At 32.4% G+C, this 18,114-nt stretch overlaps 2 protein-coding genes across 3 annotated transcripts; both read left to right on the forward strand.

Moving 5' to 3' along the window:
* The first annotated feature begins 2,057 nt into the window (after positions 1 to 2,057).
* On the forward strand, positions 2,058 to 4,992 carry LOC130470648 (RPM1 interacting protein 13-like). Its single transcript, XM_056841154.1, has 3 exons — positions 2,058 to 2,232; positions 2,330 to 2,416; positions 4,506 to 4,992. The coding sequence occupies exons 1-3, from the start codon at positions 2,089 to 2,091 to the stop codon at positions 4,671 to 4,673; spliced, it is 399 nt and encodes a 132-aa protein (XP_056697132.1). The 5' UTR covers positions 2,058 to 2,088; the 3' UTR covers positions 4,674 to 4,992.
* A 9,803-nt stretch (positions 4,993 to 14,795) lies between these two features.
* LOC110780536 (RPM1 interacting protein 13) lies at positions 14,796 to 17,893 on the forward strand. 2 transcript variants are annotated; one of them, XM_056841156.1, is made up of 3 exons: positions 14,796 to 15,133; positions 15,231 to 15,317; positions 17,432 to 17,893. In XM_056841156.1, exons 1-3 carry the CDS (start codon positions 14,873 to 14,875, stop codon positions 17,582 to 17,584), a joined length of 501 nt encoding a protein of 166 aa, XP_056697134.1. In that variant the 5' UTR covers positions 14,796 to 14,872; the 3' UTR covers positions 17,585 to 17,893. The 2 variants fall into 2 exon arrangements, with proteins under 2 accessions (XP_056697134.1, XP_056697133.1); XM_056841155.1 differs by having other exon boundaries at positions 14,800 to 15,133; positions 17,407 to 17,893.
* Positions 17,894 to 18,114: the final 221 nt, after the last annotated feature.

Below are 18,114 nucleotides of genomic sequence, written 5' to 3' on the forward strand. Positions count from 1 at the left end.
TAAATTCACATTAAACTAAAAAAAATAATATAGTACATCCGATCAATAAGGGGAAAAAAATCCGATTCTGAGTACACCTAACTATGAATATAGTCGGGACAATATAAAAGTTCTCATATACGTTCGCATGTCATTTTTCATTCAAATGAAATGTAAGACATGTACTATGCATAGTATCGAGTTTCAAGCATCCAACTTGTCAACTCTTTTTTTAAAAAGGAAAAATACATTGAAATTAGCGTAGCCTCCTATCATTAATGTATTCTAATTTATCTAAGATAATAAAGCGTAGAACATAATCACTTATAATACGTATTAGGGGTGTTCAATTTTCGGATGTTGGCACTAATTACAGTAACTGAAAATCCAAAGTTTTAAGAGAAGAGAAAGGATTCATACCTTTGATGTTGTGGATTACTACGTACATTCGTTCTATAATGATCTTCACAGATATTATTTACATAAATTTTAAGACAAATAAAAGAGACAGTGTAAAAAAGTGAGAAAATATAATAAATATGGATAAAGTAATAAAAATGTGTGAAAAATTAGTTGTGTGTTAGAAAAAAATGAATAAAGTAAAAGAAATTGAGTGAAAAATAGTAAATGTTGGGGTGATAACAGGGGCAAGGCTCTAAAATTTCAAGTTTGAAAATAGAATAAAACATAATGTAAAAAACGTTATAAAGCAAACTAAAACAAAATGTGTAAAGATAATTTAAAAACGGAGGTAGTAAGTAGTAGCAACTAACATCCTAGAACAACAAAGATTTGGGGAGGAAAATTGTATTGTCGGAATTCAGATGTTTCGATGAGTAGTACTCCGTATTATACTCCGTAGAAGAGAAATGGAGCTCGTGATATTTTGGCTCAAGTCTATTACTCCGTACGGACACACAATTTTTTTAAGGGAAATCGAAATCAATTCTCGAAATGTTAACTTTTTGCCGAAAAATTGACCAAATGTGCTATTTTTAATTCTTTTAATTTAATTCAAGGCACTGTTCCCCGTTTCTATTTGTTTTTTTACGTTTGATATCATATACGCTATTTAACGATTAATTAATGTGGATTCAAATTCCTTTTGTTTTTTATTTGAACAATGCAAATTACGTTTATTTATAATGTTTTCACTGTTATTCAATATATGACCTTGGTAAAATGTGAAAGATTTAATGCCCCAATGAAAAATTGTGAGAGATTAATGCCCCAATAAAGTTAATTGGTTAAAATATTCGAGACACAATTTTTTGACAAAATATTAACGCATTTACATGATACGGAGTAATATAAAAGGAAAGGTTCTCAATGTAAGGAATACAATGGGATATCCTGAACAGAATACGTAAAGAACAAAAAAGGGACGGAAGAAGTATCTAATTAATAAAAAAAAACTAGCTTATGAGCCCGTTCAATGAACGGTAATTATATAGTGGTTGTTAAGCGGTCTTTTAAAGTGCTACTTTTGTTGTGGGATTATGATTTCAGTGAATTTAAAGTTGAAAAAAATATACAAATTAGAGGGTGGCTTAATATCGAGTATTAATGAGGGAGATGTGGTGGGAAAAATTACATGAATTAAATGGTGAATTGATTTTGAATGAGGAAGATGAATTGGGGTGTTAAAGCTGTAAAATGATTTGGAAAACAAACAACAAAAGTAAAAATTGAAAAAAAATAACAAATTAATGGAGAAAAGAGGGATGACACATGTCATCTAATAAACCATGGTCTTCCTTTTTAAATACTAGGTATTGATATTCAATAAGGTAATACTACTTCCGTATCGCAATACTTACATCTTTTCTCATATAGCCACTATTTATCGACCAAATTTAACAATTTTTTTTCACCATTATATGAGAAAAATATAATCCAATGAAATCTTGTTACTTAGAAACTAGGGCGAAAACGAGATATTTTTTGACAAATTTAAAATAAAGAAAAATAAGTTACTCGCAATTATGACAAGACTTTGGCTACGAGACAAGAGTAGATGATTTCATTTCATCCTCTAGTTTGTTCTTCATTTTTTCAGCTAGACTCAAACTTGTACTATTATCATGTCACGAAACTATCAGGAGACCCATGTTCGTAATGAAGAAGAATATGGACATGAAGATGATTGAAAAACTTCATGACTGTTTTATTTTGGACTTCAATCCTTATGAACAAAAATCCTGTTCTTTCAAGAAATATGATGGTGTTTACATCACAGCTGAAAAGGGGCAGGTAATTTTGATTAATACCAAGAATTACTTCAATTTGATTTTAGTTAAAGAATCACAGCTGAAAAGCTGCTGCTGTTGATTGTGGTCTTAATCTGCAGGTGGCTCTTAAAGACTACCCACATCCAAGGCATCTCTGTACTCGTTACCCATTTCACAAAACGCCTCACAGTAAATTCTGTAGTCGGGTAAATTTATTTTTGCTTTGGGTGAATGAATTTGTGTTGACTGTTGTTAAACCCTAGATCTGTTAGTTCATTGTAGAAATTGAGAGATAATCATGACCTTATAGATATGGGACTTACTCTTCCGATTTCCAATTCGTTTTGGGTTAATTTCGGGTTTGTAAATGGTCCAACTTTCATCTTCTCTTTGTAGCTGATTTGTTGATTTAGGATTTTATGTGTTTTTGGTAGTTTATAATGTAGTGTATTAGTATGAATAATTCATAGTACATGATAAAATCTACGATTGACGAGTGTGGTAATTAGCTATGCTTGTTTCCTCTTTCGCCAACAAAAGGTAGTAATTTGCTGTTGAAACTTGATTTAATTTCTAAGGATTGGGATTTGTTTTGGTTCAACTTGAGATCGTTGTTGTGGATTTGTGCAAAATGTTTTATATTTAAGTTTGATTTGATAGAATTGATGGGTTTTTCTGGGTCAACTAATGACTATGAATCTATACATCAAGAATTCAAGATAAAGAACTCTGTTTGTAATCAGATTTGAAAATTCGGAAATGATAAAGGTCGCAACATGCTACCTTTAAGCCGTGTCACAGTGGTGACATGGCACGCCTATGTGTCATAAATGTATTTGGAAACTAAAATATTTAGATTATATGACCTATTATACATGTCATAAAAAAAGTAGGAATATCTTAATATTCTAATTTACAAATTGAATAATATAATTTTTTATTTCAGAAAAATAATTCTAATTTGTATAGAAAATTAGAAAAAATACTTTTAATTATTTATATGAATAATATGATATAGGAAATAAAAATAAAAAAAATACATTTACTAATTTATACTTAGATTAGTAAATCATTACAGGCAATAGGTCATATAATCTTAACCTATGCGACTGTTGACAGAAGTTCATTTCAATGAGGGACAACCTATGCGATTACATGCAATCATTACAGGCTACCAAGGTTAACCGTACATTAGAAAGTTACATGTTATAAAATTGTTGTACATTTCATAATGCAAGGAAGCCTGTAATGATTGTACATTTCATAAGGTTAACCAATTAATAAATGTAATGATCGTTCCATACATACAGGTTACCAAGGTTAACCATACATTAGAAAATAAAAAAAATTAGGAAAATGATTTGTCTTTATTGGTTTACTGGGTTCTTCTTCTTCTCTAGATGGGATGATGATAATGGTGCGTGACTAAATTGATGTATTTTTAAATTAAATTGATGTATTTTTTTAAATGCACAAAAATATATTATTAAATTATAATTTTTATTTTTTTAATGTGTAATTTATGAGATGAAAGGAAATATATATTTACTATGAATATAATAAATATTTGTTTCCTTCTTTGTATTGATTGCCTTATTTATATAATTTCATAGTAAAAATATTGAATTGATAGTAAAAATAAATTGATGACGTGTAGCTTACATGGTGCTTATTTGTACCAATGAAATGCCGACACGTAAGATTGCGACAACAAAATGTTGTCGCAACTTGCGACCTATATTGAAAATTTTTACATGGTCCAACATAACTGTCACTTTTGAGTTTAAACCGTTGTTCTCTTGAAAGTGAAGAATTCTTAGATTTTTACATACATGGTTTTGATTGTCCCAATCCAATGACAAAACTTGATACTTTCATTGATCAAGTGTATTGGCAGTTACGGTGAAGTGATGAATATGATTGTTTCCAAGTTCGAAATACAGAAAACTGAGAGACGAGTAGACTTGTTGATGTATCATTGGTAAAGAGTGGACTGATTTTGTTTTATCTTGCCCTGATAAATGCTAACCTGGGGTATTATCACTCCCAAAGCATGCTTGCTAGATTGGGATAATAGATTAGCGGTTGCAAAAAGTCTTGACATGAGCTTAACTCATCCCCCGGGGGGTTGACACTGGGTCTCGCTGTGATTGGTCTACACATGTCTAGTTTTCTTGCCTGCTCCTTTTTGTTGTTCTTGCTCAAAGCTTTTATACACAACACAAATTCTCCTCTTATAAGGCAATTAAGTTCAGTGTTGAATTCATTATGGGGTATGTGATGGTTTAATTGCAGTGCTACTGCTATGTGTGTGATGTAGCTGCCCCATGCAAACACTGGTCAACTCATTGTGATGCTACAGATCTTTATCCGTATTGGAGTATTTTGCGCAAGTTTCAGAGGATTATCGAAGAAGGCTTCAATACTAACCTTTCACTTGCCCTCCGCAATTCTAATAGATGAAACTTTTTGAAACAGTCTGAATTGAATCTGATGGCTACAGTAAATCTAGTAAGGTACTGCTGACTTTCTAAGACACCCTGCCTGTTTTTGATGACTTCTTAATATATGTATGTAATTGCAAATTATGCAATGATGATATCCCGATTACTTAAATTGGAGTATAAGATATCCAGTCCTTTTGTAAGTTTTGTTACTCTAAGTTATCCAGTCAAGAACACTCTGTAGGTGCAAAATGGTTCTGTTTTGGGATTTGACCAGCATAAACGTACTATTGTTAGTTTTCTGTTTCAAGCAATGTGAAGCTATTCTGATTCTGGAATTTGGAGAGATCATTGTTCTATTTGCTATTGTTAGCTTCTCGTCTACTCCATACGGAGTACTTCTTATATTATCTTCTGGAGAGGTTGTCCAACCCCGACTCTATCAATTTCTATTTATCAAATGAATTTATTACTGTGAAACTCCATATATTTTGCCAAGATTTTTTCAGGTATCCGTCATTTCCATTGACTAGTGTGGATATTGTGCTTTATAATCATAAATTGAGCATAGGAAGAAGTTTATGTACTTTTTCTTTGATCGGGGAGTGTTTATTTTGGTGTAAAATGTTTTCTTGGAAATGAATTTCCCATTTTCAATCTTTTCCGTGGTTTGTTTCGAGGAAGAGTGATTTTTTTTTTTCCAATGATGGAAAGTGGGAGGAAAATATTTTCCGATTGAAAAGTCTATTGTACATAAAATATCCTAAGAGATTCGATCTCTATCACACCCCCGCAGTCATAGCGGGAGGAGGTCGTACGCTAAGAATGTCCCTGAAATAAAAAAAATAACTGGCGCAGAAGGTCTTTCGTGAAGATGTTTGCAAACTGATATAGGGTAAGGAACATTAAGCATGATATTTCAGTAGGAACACACACAAGAGGGGGGGTGAATTGTAGTTGGAACTTTGGACAAGTTTCTTGCGGAATTTAGAAATAACAAAGGAACAGAGAAATAAAGAAGCAAAAGTAACAATTTGAGAAAAACTTCTTGACACTAATCAAGAAGAGAAACCTTTTATATTAAAGTAATGTCTCGATTGCAATAACTCACTAACACGAGTTCCTCTCTAACTCGTGTTCCTCTCAGTAATTCTATCCTTACTGCTTCAAAATACAATTCAATTTTGAGAACTCTAAATATTAATAAGCTTAAGTATGTATAAAGAACCTTAGGAACTTGGATTAAACTAGGACACAAACTTGTTTAGGAAATCTTTTTAAAACGTTTTAGGATAGATTGCAAAAACTCTTAGAATGTTTGTGTATTTTACCAGAAAAGCGTTTGGCCTTTTATAGAGTTTATCCCTAGGGTTTGTTCCCTTCAAAAACTCAACTTTGGTTTCCACGTCCCTTGACTTGAGGAACAAGGGAAGACCACTTCCCACTCAACTTCCTCAATCACTGAACGTGGTTTAGACCAAATCAACCACTTAAGTTTTACACAAAATCAGCTTGTAGTTTTATCAAAATATAAGGAGAAGTTTTAGGAATATTAAAACTGCTTTTATTTAGGAAATAAGATTTTTAGGAAAAATCTGATTTTTATTGAACGCAAAGAATTATTTATTTAAGTAAATAATTTCCTTAAAACTTTGTTGCCAGACATTTGATAAATACATAAAGTAAATCCTAAGTTCCTCGAGTTCTTTATATACCATTCGCGAAATTAATACTTTACATAAAATTCTAAGTACACTAAACTACTTAGACTTTTATGTCTTCCCTTTTTCTGAAACTTGCAACTCAGAAGCTTCAGACGTTCCACCTCTGGAACAGTGGTGAGTTCCTCTTGTATGCTAGAGGAACTCAAGAGTAGGAACTTCATCCTCTTTTGCATATTTGGAAACCACTTTGATTGTTGAAGTTGTTGCTCGTATTTTATTGACCTTTGGTGCTCTAGCTTTTACTGCTTCCAACTCAGGAACTTCAGTAGCTATTCCTAGTTCCTATCCTCACAAGAACTCACTTACTTACCTATCAATATTAATTAGCAACAGCAATCAGGGAGTTTGCAATATGTGTGTCATCAACCAAAACCTAGGAACAACAATATTCCCCATTTTTGGTGATGACAACACATGCAAACTTTTTACAACCAGAGAGTAATCAATATTAGGAACAGATGCATATTCCAATCATGTAACTTACAAAGAAAGAAAAAAACTTACAGGGAGGAGTACACAAGATGGTGAGTCAGGAACTAGGTTTGATTCACCTTGGAAGTTTGCAACTGACTTCCCCCTATTGACATTAACAAAAAGTATAGCACGAAATATAGAAATTCCAAACTCATTGCATCACGATCAACGTTTGGCAAGTTAAGTTAACCTCAAAGTATTGGACCTACTCACACCACAAGGAAGAGACAAACACAATATTCAACAAACCAGTAATAAAAGATACTAATTCAAGCAAGTCTATTTGAAAATGGAACAAGTACCCGAGTTTAAATTATACAGACCAAAAGAAAAAAATTGTCCCATGGCAAAAAAAAGATAAGATTAAGCAGAGTAGGTTTTAGGCTTGGGATGGGGAACCAGAAGCAGTTGTTACTTCGATCACAGTTTCCTCGAAGGTTTCCAAGTTGTTAATCTTGGAGAGGATGGTGGCTCGAGTTGCATTGGCTTGGTCAGAGTAATGTTGGAGATTGGTTTGTAGGGACTTGACAGCTTCAACCAAGGCACCCATGTGAGCTTGCAACTGACTGATCCTGTGGTCTGTTCCTTCTTGCAGTTCCACCAGGAGAGAGACTGTAGCCTTGAGTTCCTTGATCAGGTCATCCTTGGCATTCCAGGCACCACCATAGTCCGAGACAGGTTCCTTTGCTGAAGGAACATGTCAAGCTTTTGACCTTCTGGAGGATTTAGGTGCCATGTTCCTTGACAGAACTTCTTCAGTCAGTTCCTCCTGTTTGATGGGAAGTGCATCCTCTTCTATAGGCATTTCCTTTACCTCTTCTTCCTCCGTAATTTCCATGAACACTTGACCTCTCTTCTTGTTCTCCTGCATAGCCACCCTCATGCTTTTTCTTTTCCCTTGGGAACCCATACTCTTTTTCTTCCCTTTAGGAACTCGAGAGAGACTCACTTTTAAAGGAGTGAGTTCCGCATCCTCTTCCTCATCTAATTCAACATCTTTCTCTCTTCCTCATCCTTTCTCTCTTCCTTGCCTGCTTTAATCACCTTTCCCTGGACAACCTTAAGGTTTAGCATATTTAATATTTTTAATTGGAGGATTTGGGTTGATTTTAGCGGAAGGACATCATATTTGCTTAGATCAACTGAGAAACTTTTGAAGATTTCAGTGAGGAGAGAAGAGTATGGAATTTTGTATTTGGGAATGCAAGTGGAGAGGTGTTTGATAATAATGGCAGGAAAGTTTATTGAGATTTTTCTTTCAAGGCAATACATGAGGCATGCATCAAATAGGCTTGCTATGTTCCGCTTTTGGGTGCGAGGTACTACTCCCCTCCAAACAATATTAAACAACAATTTTTGGAGTGGGGAAAAATAATTTTGTGTGGTGGAGGTGGAACTTGAACTATCTCCCCCAATTGAACCTATGATATCATCCTCATTGACATTATCAATTGTAACTGTTATTTGACCCTTTAACCACGTATCAAATCCCCTATTGGGAGTACCAAACAGCTGTTCCAAATACGCAGCATCAAATTCAATACGAGTTCCATCCACTTTACTAGAACACACATTCTCAACACAAGTAAAGTTTTTGCAAAATTCTTTCATGGCTTCGGGAATTAGGGATGATTTAGCATAATTACTCAACATGCTTACCCATTTTTGGTGCTCGAGGATCTCCATCAATTCATTGAATTTCGAAGCTTCACACCATGTTGAATTGATTGCAAACCCTTCAACCAGATTGTTATCCTTCGCAGAGAGTCTCTTCCCTTCCCCCTGAGATCGAGAACTCCCTTTTGGTTCCTATGTTTCCTCGAGCTGGTCACCAGAATCTTCTACCAGGCGCTTCTTGGTTTTTCGTCTTGAGGATCTAGGGTTTGAGATTGGGGTGTTCATCTCAACATCGATGTCGATTGGTTCCCCTTGGGTGATTGCGAGTATTGGGTTGTGAGATTGGAGGGGAATTGGTGATTGCATGGGTGAAGTATCCATGGGAACTGGAGAGGATGGGTTTCTTTTTCTTTTGAGGGAGGTGAGATCGGTGTTGTTGCTTGTGAGAACCATGGTGGAGGAGTTTTCATAGGTGGGTGGAGTGGTGGTGTCAGTGGAGAAGACGTGTGAGAGTAGAGAAAAAATGGAAGTGGGGGGTTGAATGAGGGAAGTGAGGAGTTTCTATCATTTATTTAGAGCGTACGAAGTTATTAATTATTTACCATTTTACAAACTTGGTGGCGGATCATCGTTATGTGCTACAGAAAATATAAATAACTTTAGATTTAACACGCCCATAAAAATAAAAGTTAGACGGGCTTTTAGTAATTAAAATCTAAATCTATGGACTTATGTCCTAAACAATTTATTTAGAGCGTACGAAGTTATTTACCATTTTACACGTTTAGAAAATACGGTAACAAAACAATTCATTTAGAAATCGATAAACATTTTCTGGTATTTTTAATTTATATTCTAAACCTTTGTTTAGTCATAAAAAATCTATTTTATGTTTTCAACAACCACTCATTCTTTATAACGAGGACAATTAATTACCTAATAGTCCCTATAAAGGCAATGAGTTGCAAAAAATCATATTTTAAAAGTTAAAAATGCATTATTTGATATTTCCATGACTAAAATGATCCCATAAAATGGTTTGTCAGAATTAATTTTTTTTGTTAGTTTATGCCTTGACAAGAATCGAACTCGGATGAGCGCGCAGTTAAAGGAGAGATGAAGATATTAGAGCGGCGTATTTACCATTAAAGCAAGGGGGTATCAGCACGTAAGTTATGACAACCAAATATGTTTTAAGCAAATTTTACCTAGTTTAAGACAGTTGAATATGATTTCTTTAAAATTTAAATGATACTTTATACTCATATATAATATGATATGGCTACCTTTTCAATCTTGGTGGTGGATCGTAATTTTGGGCTATAACATGAAATAAACAAGTTTGATCTTTAAGAAAATGTTAGGAGTTATGCATCTATTTTACTTGAGTTTGGTTTTATATAAATTAATTATTTTAAAAAGTTAGATGATCCCGTTCAATCATAGCCACTCTTGGTAATTAAAAGCTACCTCTACGTATTTATGTCCTAAACAGTTTATTTACATCGTACAATTATTTACCATTTTACACGTTTAGAAATACGGTAACAAAAAAAGTCATTTAGTGATCGGTAAACAATTTATCTAGCACGAGTATCGGATGTGTTGACCCCTATCAAACTGTTTAAAACGAAGCTTACTCGACCATCCTTAGACTGTTGTACCCGTGTTTGATCCTTTAAATGTGGAACGGTATTTTTTGGGGGTTATTTATTATTATTATTATTATTATTATTATTATTATTATTATTATTATTATTATTATTATTATTATTATTATCATTATTATTATTATTATTATTATTATTATTATTGTTTTTATGGGTTCTTGTTACAATTTATGGAATCATAATGCGTCATCTATAATCAGATTGCATATTTCAATATACGACTATTGTCACTTTAGAAAAGCCATTTTCATCTTCATCAACCTTAGCGAAAAACATATCAAATTCTGAAAATGATCGAGCTTTTGCCGTCATTCAAGAATAAAACATCAACATAGCTAGCTAGTTCTCTTCTACATCTTATTCCAATCCTACATTGTTACAACTAAAACTAATTTAGAAAATATACATTCAATTTATTACTTCAATTGAGCATTTTATCAAACATCTTATATGCATTACAAATGGAAGTTTATGTAATAAAAAAATCCAACTCATTAAGTCGATTAAACAAACACCATGCCATTATAACCAAGACCAAGTAGATTAACAAGTTATAATAATGTAGATCCTTCAGGTCCTTTAATTTAGGTCTTTACAAGATATAATAATGTAGATCAAACAAATGACAAATGCAAATCCCTTGGGTGTTTACACGACTCCATTGTAATACGCTCTTGTCATTATAACCAAGACCAAGTACTAATTCATCTAATTCATATATGCTCCCAATAGATGGCTGAACAACAATGGAAGAAACAGGAATCACAATCTCCAGAAAAAGGAAGCAGCGACCATGGATGGTACTATATATATACTATATACTAATATAGTTAACTAATATAGTTTAATATAGTATATTATTATATTACCTAAATTACAATTTCGTATCATAAACTTTAAGTAAAATACGGAGTGCTTGGTACTATATATATACTATATACTAATATAGTTAACTAATATAGTTTAATTAGTAAAGAATATTATATACTAATATAGGTAACTAATAAAGTATATATTAACTAATTTATACGGAGTTCTTGGTACTATATACTAATATACTCACAGCAAATATTACAAAAACAATATTCTTGCTTCGATTACAATTATTTATATACTAAAATTCTCATTTTAATCAACATTTCTTATTATGTTGAAAATACGTGGTAAATTTGATTCATGAAAATCCTGTAATTATGTACAATATTCTTGTTATTTTTGGAACATGTTGATATGTATAGTTGAATACACTTTTATAAGATGTATATATATATTGGCCAGCCGAGTCAATATTATTCAAGCTTTTCTCAATTACTTTGTTCTCTCTAAAAGAACCTTTTGTTTTATAATGGAACGCTATAATGCTAATGGCTCTAATGCGAATGACAAAAGGGTTGTAGTTACAAGGGTGGTTTATGGGAAATGCCAACATTGTCCAACGTGTCAACGCTTTCACTATCAAGGGTCATCACCTTTTTGTGGTAATTGCGGTTGTAATCGGAGCAATCATCAACAAACAATCCAGTCCGAGTATGCTAGTAATACTTCAGCAACATGGTGATCTTAAACGCTACGATTTAAGCTTTTTTTTAGAGATATAATGAAATTAATTGAAGTATTATACTTCATATTCTACTTGAAATGTCTTTTGTTTCTTTAATAAATGGAGTATTTTAATGATTTAAATTTTCTTTTAAATTTTGAATGTTCATATATCCCATATGGAGTATTCAATTTAATTAATAAAGAAACCTTTTATATGCTTCAATTTAATTAATTAGGTACAATTGTACATGTCTCTATTCTTTACTTTGGTTACGGAGTATTCCTTTCCCCTTTTCATGTTTGCACCATTGCTATTTTTTAGTCAAACTTTAAAATTTATGACTATAAATTCACATTAAACTAAAAAAAATAATATAGTACATCCGATCAATAAGGGGAAAAAAATCCGATTCTGAGTACACCTAACTATAAATATAGTCGGGACAATATAAAAGTTCTCATATACGTTCGCATGTCATTTTTCATTCAAATGAAATGTAAGACATGTACTGTGCATAGTATCGAGTTTCAAGCATCCAACTTGTCAACTCTTTTTTTAAAAAGGAAAAATACATTGAAATTAGCATAGCCTCCTATCATTAATGTATTCTAATTTATCTAAGATAATAAAGCGTAGAACATAATCACTTATAATACGTATTAGGGGTGTTCAATTTTCGGATGTTGGCACTAATTACAGTAACTGAAAATCCAAAGTTTTAAGAGAAGAGAAAGGATTCATACCTTTGATGTTGTGGATTACTACGTACATTCGTTCTATAATGATCTTCACAGATATTATTTACATAAATTTTAAGACAAATAAAAGAGACAGTGTAAAAAAGTGAGAAAATATAATAAATATGGATAAAGTAATAAAAATGTGTGAAAAATTAGTTGTGTGTTAGAAAAAAATGAATAAAGTAAAAGAAATTGAGTGAAAAATAGTAAATGTTGGGGTGATAACAGGGGCAAGGCTCTAAATTTTCAAGTTTGAAAATAGAATAAAACATAATGTAAAAAACGTTATAAAGCAAACTAAAACAAAATGTGTAAAGATAATTTAAAAACGGAGGTAGTAAGTAGTAGCCAGGGCCGGCCCTGGGGCAGGGCATAAGGGGCCGCCGCCCTGGGCCCCATGGAAAAAGCCCAACATTTATTAAGCCAGTTAATGCAAAAATATGTAATATTCAATGAAAAACTTATAGTATGCACTGTAGAGCAGTGGTTTGATTGCCTGATATATCAGGGCGTCCACCAAGGTTCGACAACTAGAGGTGGTAGTTTGTTTTTATTTTTTTATTTTTTTTGTTATTTCTCATTTGCTAACTATGCAATTATAATCTATTACCCAATTAGAATCCAAATAAACACCAAAAGTAGAGCCGTGTACTATCCTTAGAATCATATATTTTCTTCTTCATTTGTTAATATAATCACACTCCTTGTTTTAATTTGGAGTTTAGCAAAAATAATTGGATTATAGTTTATTGTACTTCAAAAATTATCACTGATAAAATTTCAAATTTCATTTCCCTTCAGTAATTCATCGTTGTCTTATGCTTGATGATTAATATTTAAAATATTAGAATATAATTCATGTTTAATGGCACAAGGTTGAAAGTATTCAAGCCTTCATATTTTGTAATAGAGTTAATTTCTCATGGCTAATTTAATTAGATATAGAGTAGTATTGAGTCTTAAGGAGTGAAACGCCAATTATTTACATAAATTTTTCAATAATAAAAGTACATTACATCGATTCACAATTTTTTTTTCTATGTGCCCTTTTAAAAGTAAGGGCCTCGATTTTTTGTTTCGCCCATAGGCCACCAAAAAGTCAGGACCGGCCCTGGTAGTAGCAACTAACATCCTAGAACAACAAAGATTTGGGGAGGAAAATTGTATTGTCGGAATTCAGATGTTTCGATGAGTAGTACTCCGTATGGACCGTATTATACTCCGTAGAAGAGAAATGGAGCTCGTGATATTTTGGCCCAAGTCTATTACTCCGTACGGACACACAATTTTTTTAAGGGAAATCGAAATCAATTCTCGAAATGTTAACTTTTTGCCGAAAAATTGACCAAATGTGCTATTTTTAATTCTTTTAATTTAATTCAAGGCACTGTTCCCCGTTTCTATTTGTTTTTTTTACGTTTGATATCATATACGCTATTTAACGATTAATTAATGTGGATTCAAATTCCTTTTGTTTTTTATTTGAACAATGCAAATTACGTTTATTTATAATGTTTTCACTGTTATTCAATATATGACCTTGGTAAAATGTGAAAGATTTAATGCCCCAATGAAAAATTGTGAGAGATTAATGCCCCAATAAAGTTAATTGGTTAAAATATTCGAGACACAATTTTTTGAGAAAATATTAACGCATTTACATGATACGGAGTAATATAAAAGGAAAGGTTCTCAATGTAAGGAATACAATGGGATATCCTGAACAGAATACGTAAAGAACAAAAAAGGGACGGAAGAAGTATCTAATTAATAAAAAAAACTAGCTTATGAGCCCGTTCAATGAACGGTAATTATATAGTGGTTGTTAAGCGGTCTTTTAAAGTGCTACTTTTGTTGTGGGATTATGATTTCAGTGACTTTAAAGTTGAAAAAAATATACAAATTAGAGGGTGGCTTAATATCGAGTATTAATGAGGGAGATGTGGTGGGAAAAGTTACATGAATTAAATGGTGAATTGATTTTGAATGAGGAAGATGAATTGGGGTGTTAAAGCTGTAAAATGATTTGGGAAACCAACAACAAAAGTAAAAATTGAAAAAAAAATAACAAATTAATGGAGAAAAGAGGGATGACACATGTCATCTAATAAACCATGGTCATCCTTTTTAAATACTAGGTATTGATATTCAATAAGGTAATACTACTTCCGTATCGCAATACTTACATCTTTTCTCATATGGCCACTATTTATCGACCAAATTTAACAATTTTTTTTCACCATTATATGAGAAAAATATAATCCAATGAAATCTTGTTACTTAGAAACTAGGGCGAAAACGAGATATTTTTTGACAAATTTAAAATAAAGAAAAATAAGTTACTCGCAATTATGACAAGACTTTGGCTACGAGACAAGAGTAGATGATTTCATTTCATCCTCTAGTTTGTTCTTCATTTTTTCAGCTAGACTCAAACTTGTACTATTATCATGTCACGAAACTATCAGCATCAAACCCGTCAAAAACCTACCATTCTTCGTCCAAATCAATATCTATTACCGACCCATCGCCGCCATGAGAAGCAGAGGCTCACTGTCAGGAGACCCATGTTCGTAATGAAGAAGAATATGGACATGAAGATGATTGAAAAACTTCATGACTGTTTTATTTTGGACTTCAATCCTTATGAACAAAAATCCTGTTCTTTCAAGAAATATGATGGTGTTTACATCACAGCTGAAAAGGGGCAGGTAATTTTGATTAATACCAAGAATTACTTCAATTTGATTTTAGTTAAAGAATCACAGCTGAAAAGCTGCTGCTGTTGATTGTGGTCTTAATCTGCAGGTGGCTCTTAAAGACTACCCACATCCAAGGCATCTCTGTACTCGTTACCCATTTCACAAAACGCCTCACAGTAAATTCTGTAGTCGGGTAAATTTATTTTTGCTTTGGGTGAATGAATTTGTGTTGACTGTTGTTAAACCCTAGATCTGTTAGTTCATTGTAGAAATTGAGAGATAATCATGACCTTATAGATATGGGACTTACTCTTCCGATTTCCAATTCGTTTTGGGTTAATTTCGGGTTTGTAAATGGTCCAACTTTCATCTTCTCTTTGTAGCTGATTTGTTGATTTAGGATTTTATGTGTTTTTGGTAGTTTATAATGTAGTGTATTAGTATGAATAATTCATAGTACATGATAAAATCTACGATTGACGAGTGTGGTAATTAGCTATGCTTGTTTCCTCTTTCGCCAACAAAAGGTAGTAATTTGCTGTTGAAACTTGATTTAATTTCTAAGGATTGGGATTTGTTTTGGTTCAACTTGAGATCGTTGTTGTGGATTTGTGCAAAATGTTTTATATTTAAGTTTGATTTGATAGAATTGATGGGTTTTTCTGGGTCAACTAATGACTATGAATCTATACATCAAGAATTCAAGATAAAGAACTCTGTTTGTAATCAGATTTGAAAATTCGGAAATGATAAAGGTCGCAACATGCGACCTTTAAGCCGTGTCACAGTGGTGACATGGCACGCCTATGTGTCATAAATGTATTTGGAAACTAAAATATTTAGATTATATGACCTATTATACATGTCATAAAAAAAGTAGGAATATCTTAATATTCTAATTTACAAATTGAATAATATAATTTTTTATTTCAGAAAAATAATTCTAATTTGTATAGAAATTTAGAAAAAATACTTTTAATTATTTATATGAATAATATGATATAGGAAATAAAAATAAAAAAAATACATTTACTAATTTATACTTAGATTAGTAAATCATTACAGGCAATAGGTCATATAATCTTAACCTATGCGACTGTTGACAGAAGTTCATTTCAATGAGGGACAACCTATGCGATTACATGCAATCATTACAGGCTACCAAGGTTAACCGTACATTAGAAAGTTACATGTTATAAAATTGTTGTACATTTCATAATGCAAGGAAGCCTGTAATGATTGTACATTTCATAAGGTTAACCAATTAGTAAATGTAATGATCGTTCCATACATACAGGTTACCAAGGTTAACCATACATTAGAAAATAAAAAAAATTAGGAAAATGATTTGTCTTTATTGGTTTACTGGGTTCTTCTTCTTCTCTAGATGGGATGATGATAATGGTGCGTGACTAAATTGATGTATTTTTAAATTAAATTGATGTATTTTTTTAATTGCACAAAAATATATTATTAAATTATAATTTTTATTTTTTTAATGTGTAATTTATGAGATGAAAGGAAATATATATTTACTATGAATATAATAAATATTTGTTTCCTTCTTTGTATTGATTGCCTTATTTATATAATTTCATAGTAAAAATATTGAATTGATAGTAAAAATAAATTGATGACGTGTAGCTTACATGGTGCTTATTTGTACCAATGAAATGCCGACACGTAAGATTGCGACAACAAAATGTTGTCGCAACTTGCGACCTATATTGAAAATTTTTACATGGTCCAACATAACTGTCACTTTTGAGTTTAAACCGTTGTTCTCTTGAAAGTGAAGAATTCTTAGATTTTTACATACATGGTTTTGATTGTCCCAATCCAATGACAAAACTTGATACTTTCATTGATCAAGTGTATTGGCAGTTACGGTGAAGTGATGAATATGATTGTTTCCAAGTTCGAAATACAGAAAACTGAGAGACGAGTAGACTTGTTGATGTATCATTGGTAAAGAGTGGACTGATTTTGTTTTATCTTGCCCTGATAAATGCTAACCTGGGGTATTATCACTCCCAAAGCATGCTTGCTAGATTGGGATAATAGATTAGCGGTTGCAAAAAGTCTTGACATGAGCTTAACTCATCCCCCGGGGGGTTGACACTGGGTCTCGCTGTGATTGGTCTACACATGTCTAGTTTTCTTGCCTGCTCCTTTTTGTTGTTCTTGCTCAAAGCTTTTATACACAACACAAATTCTCCTCTTATAAGGCAATTAAGTTCAGTGTTGAATTCATTATGGGGTATGTGATGGTTTAATTGCAGTGCTACTGCTATGTGTGTGATGTAGCTGCCCCATGCAAACACTGGTCAACTCATTGTGATGCTACAGATCTTTATCCGTATTGGAGTATTTTGCGCAAGTTTCAGAGGATTATCGAAGAAGGCTTCAATACTAACCTTTCACTTGCCCTCCGCAATTCTAATAGATGAAACTTTTTGAAACAGTCTGAATTGAATCTGATGGCTACAGTAAATCTAGTAAGGTACTGCTGACTTTCTAAGACACCCTGCCTGTTTTTGATGACTTCTTAATATATGTATGTAATTGCAAATTATGCAATGATGATATCCCGATTACTTAAATTGGAGTATAAGATATCCAGTCCTTTTGTAAGTTTTGTTACTCTAAGTTATCCAGTCAAGAACACTCTGTAGGTGCAAAATGGTTCTGTTTTGGGATTTGACCAGCATAAACGTACTATTGTTAGTTTTCTGTTTCAAGCAATGTGAAGCTATTCTGATTCTGGAATTTGGAGAGATCATTGTTCTATTTGCTATTGTTAGCTTCTCGTCTACTCCATACGGAGTACTTCTTATATTATCTTCTGGAGAGGTTGTCCAACCCCGACTCTATCAATTTCTATTTATCAAATGAATTTATTACTGTGAAACTCCATATATTTTGCCAAGATTTTTTCAGGTATCCGTCATTTCCATTGACTAGTGTGGATATTGTGCTTTATAATCATA

This window comes from Spinacia oleracea, chromosome 3 (assembly GCF_020520425.1).
Source record: "Spinacia oleracea cultivar Varoflay chromosome 3, BTI_SOV_V1, whole genome shotgun sequence".
Lineage (NCBI taxonomy): Eukaryota > Viridiplantae > Streptophyta > Magnoliopsida > Caryophyllales > Amaranthaceae > Spinacia > Spinacia oleracea.

Bases quoted from the DNA above. Each gene is read 5' to 3' on its own strand.
- LOC130470648 (XM_056841154.1), top strand. From the start codon at position 2,089: ATGTTCGTAATGAAGAAGAATATGGACATGAAGATGATTGAAAAACTT. The intron at 2,233-2,329 runs GTAATTTTGATT...CTTAATCTGCAG, and splicing joins TCACAGCTGAAAAGGGGCAG to GTGGCTCTTAAAGACTACCC. The intron at 2,417-4,505 runs GTAAATTTATTT...GTTTAATTGCAG, and splicing joins ACAGTAAATTCTGTAGTCGG to TGCTACTGCTATGTGTGTGA.
- LOC110780536 (XM_056841155.1), top strand. From the start codon at position 14,873: ATGTCACGAAACTATCAGCATCAAACCCGTCAAAAACCTACCATTCTT. The intron at 15,134-15,230 runs GTAATTTTGATT...CTTAATCTGCAG, and splicing joins TCACAGCTGAAAAGGGGCAG to GTGGCTCTTAAAGACTACCC. The intron at 15,318-17,406 runs GTAAATTTATTT...GTTTAATTGCAG, and splicing joins ACAGTAAATTCTGTAGTCGG to TGCTACTGCTATGTGTGTGA.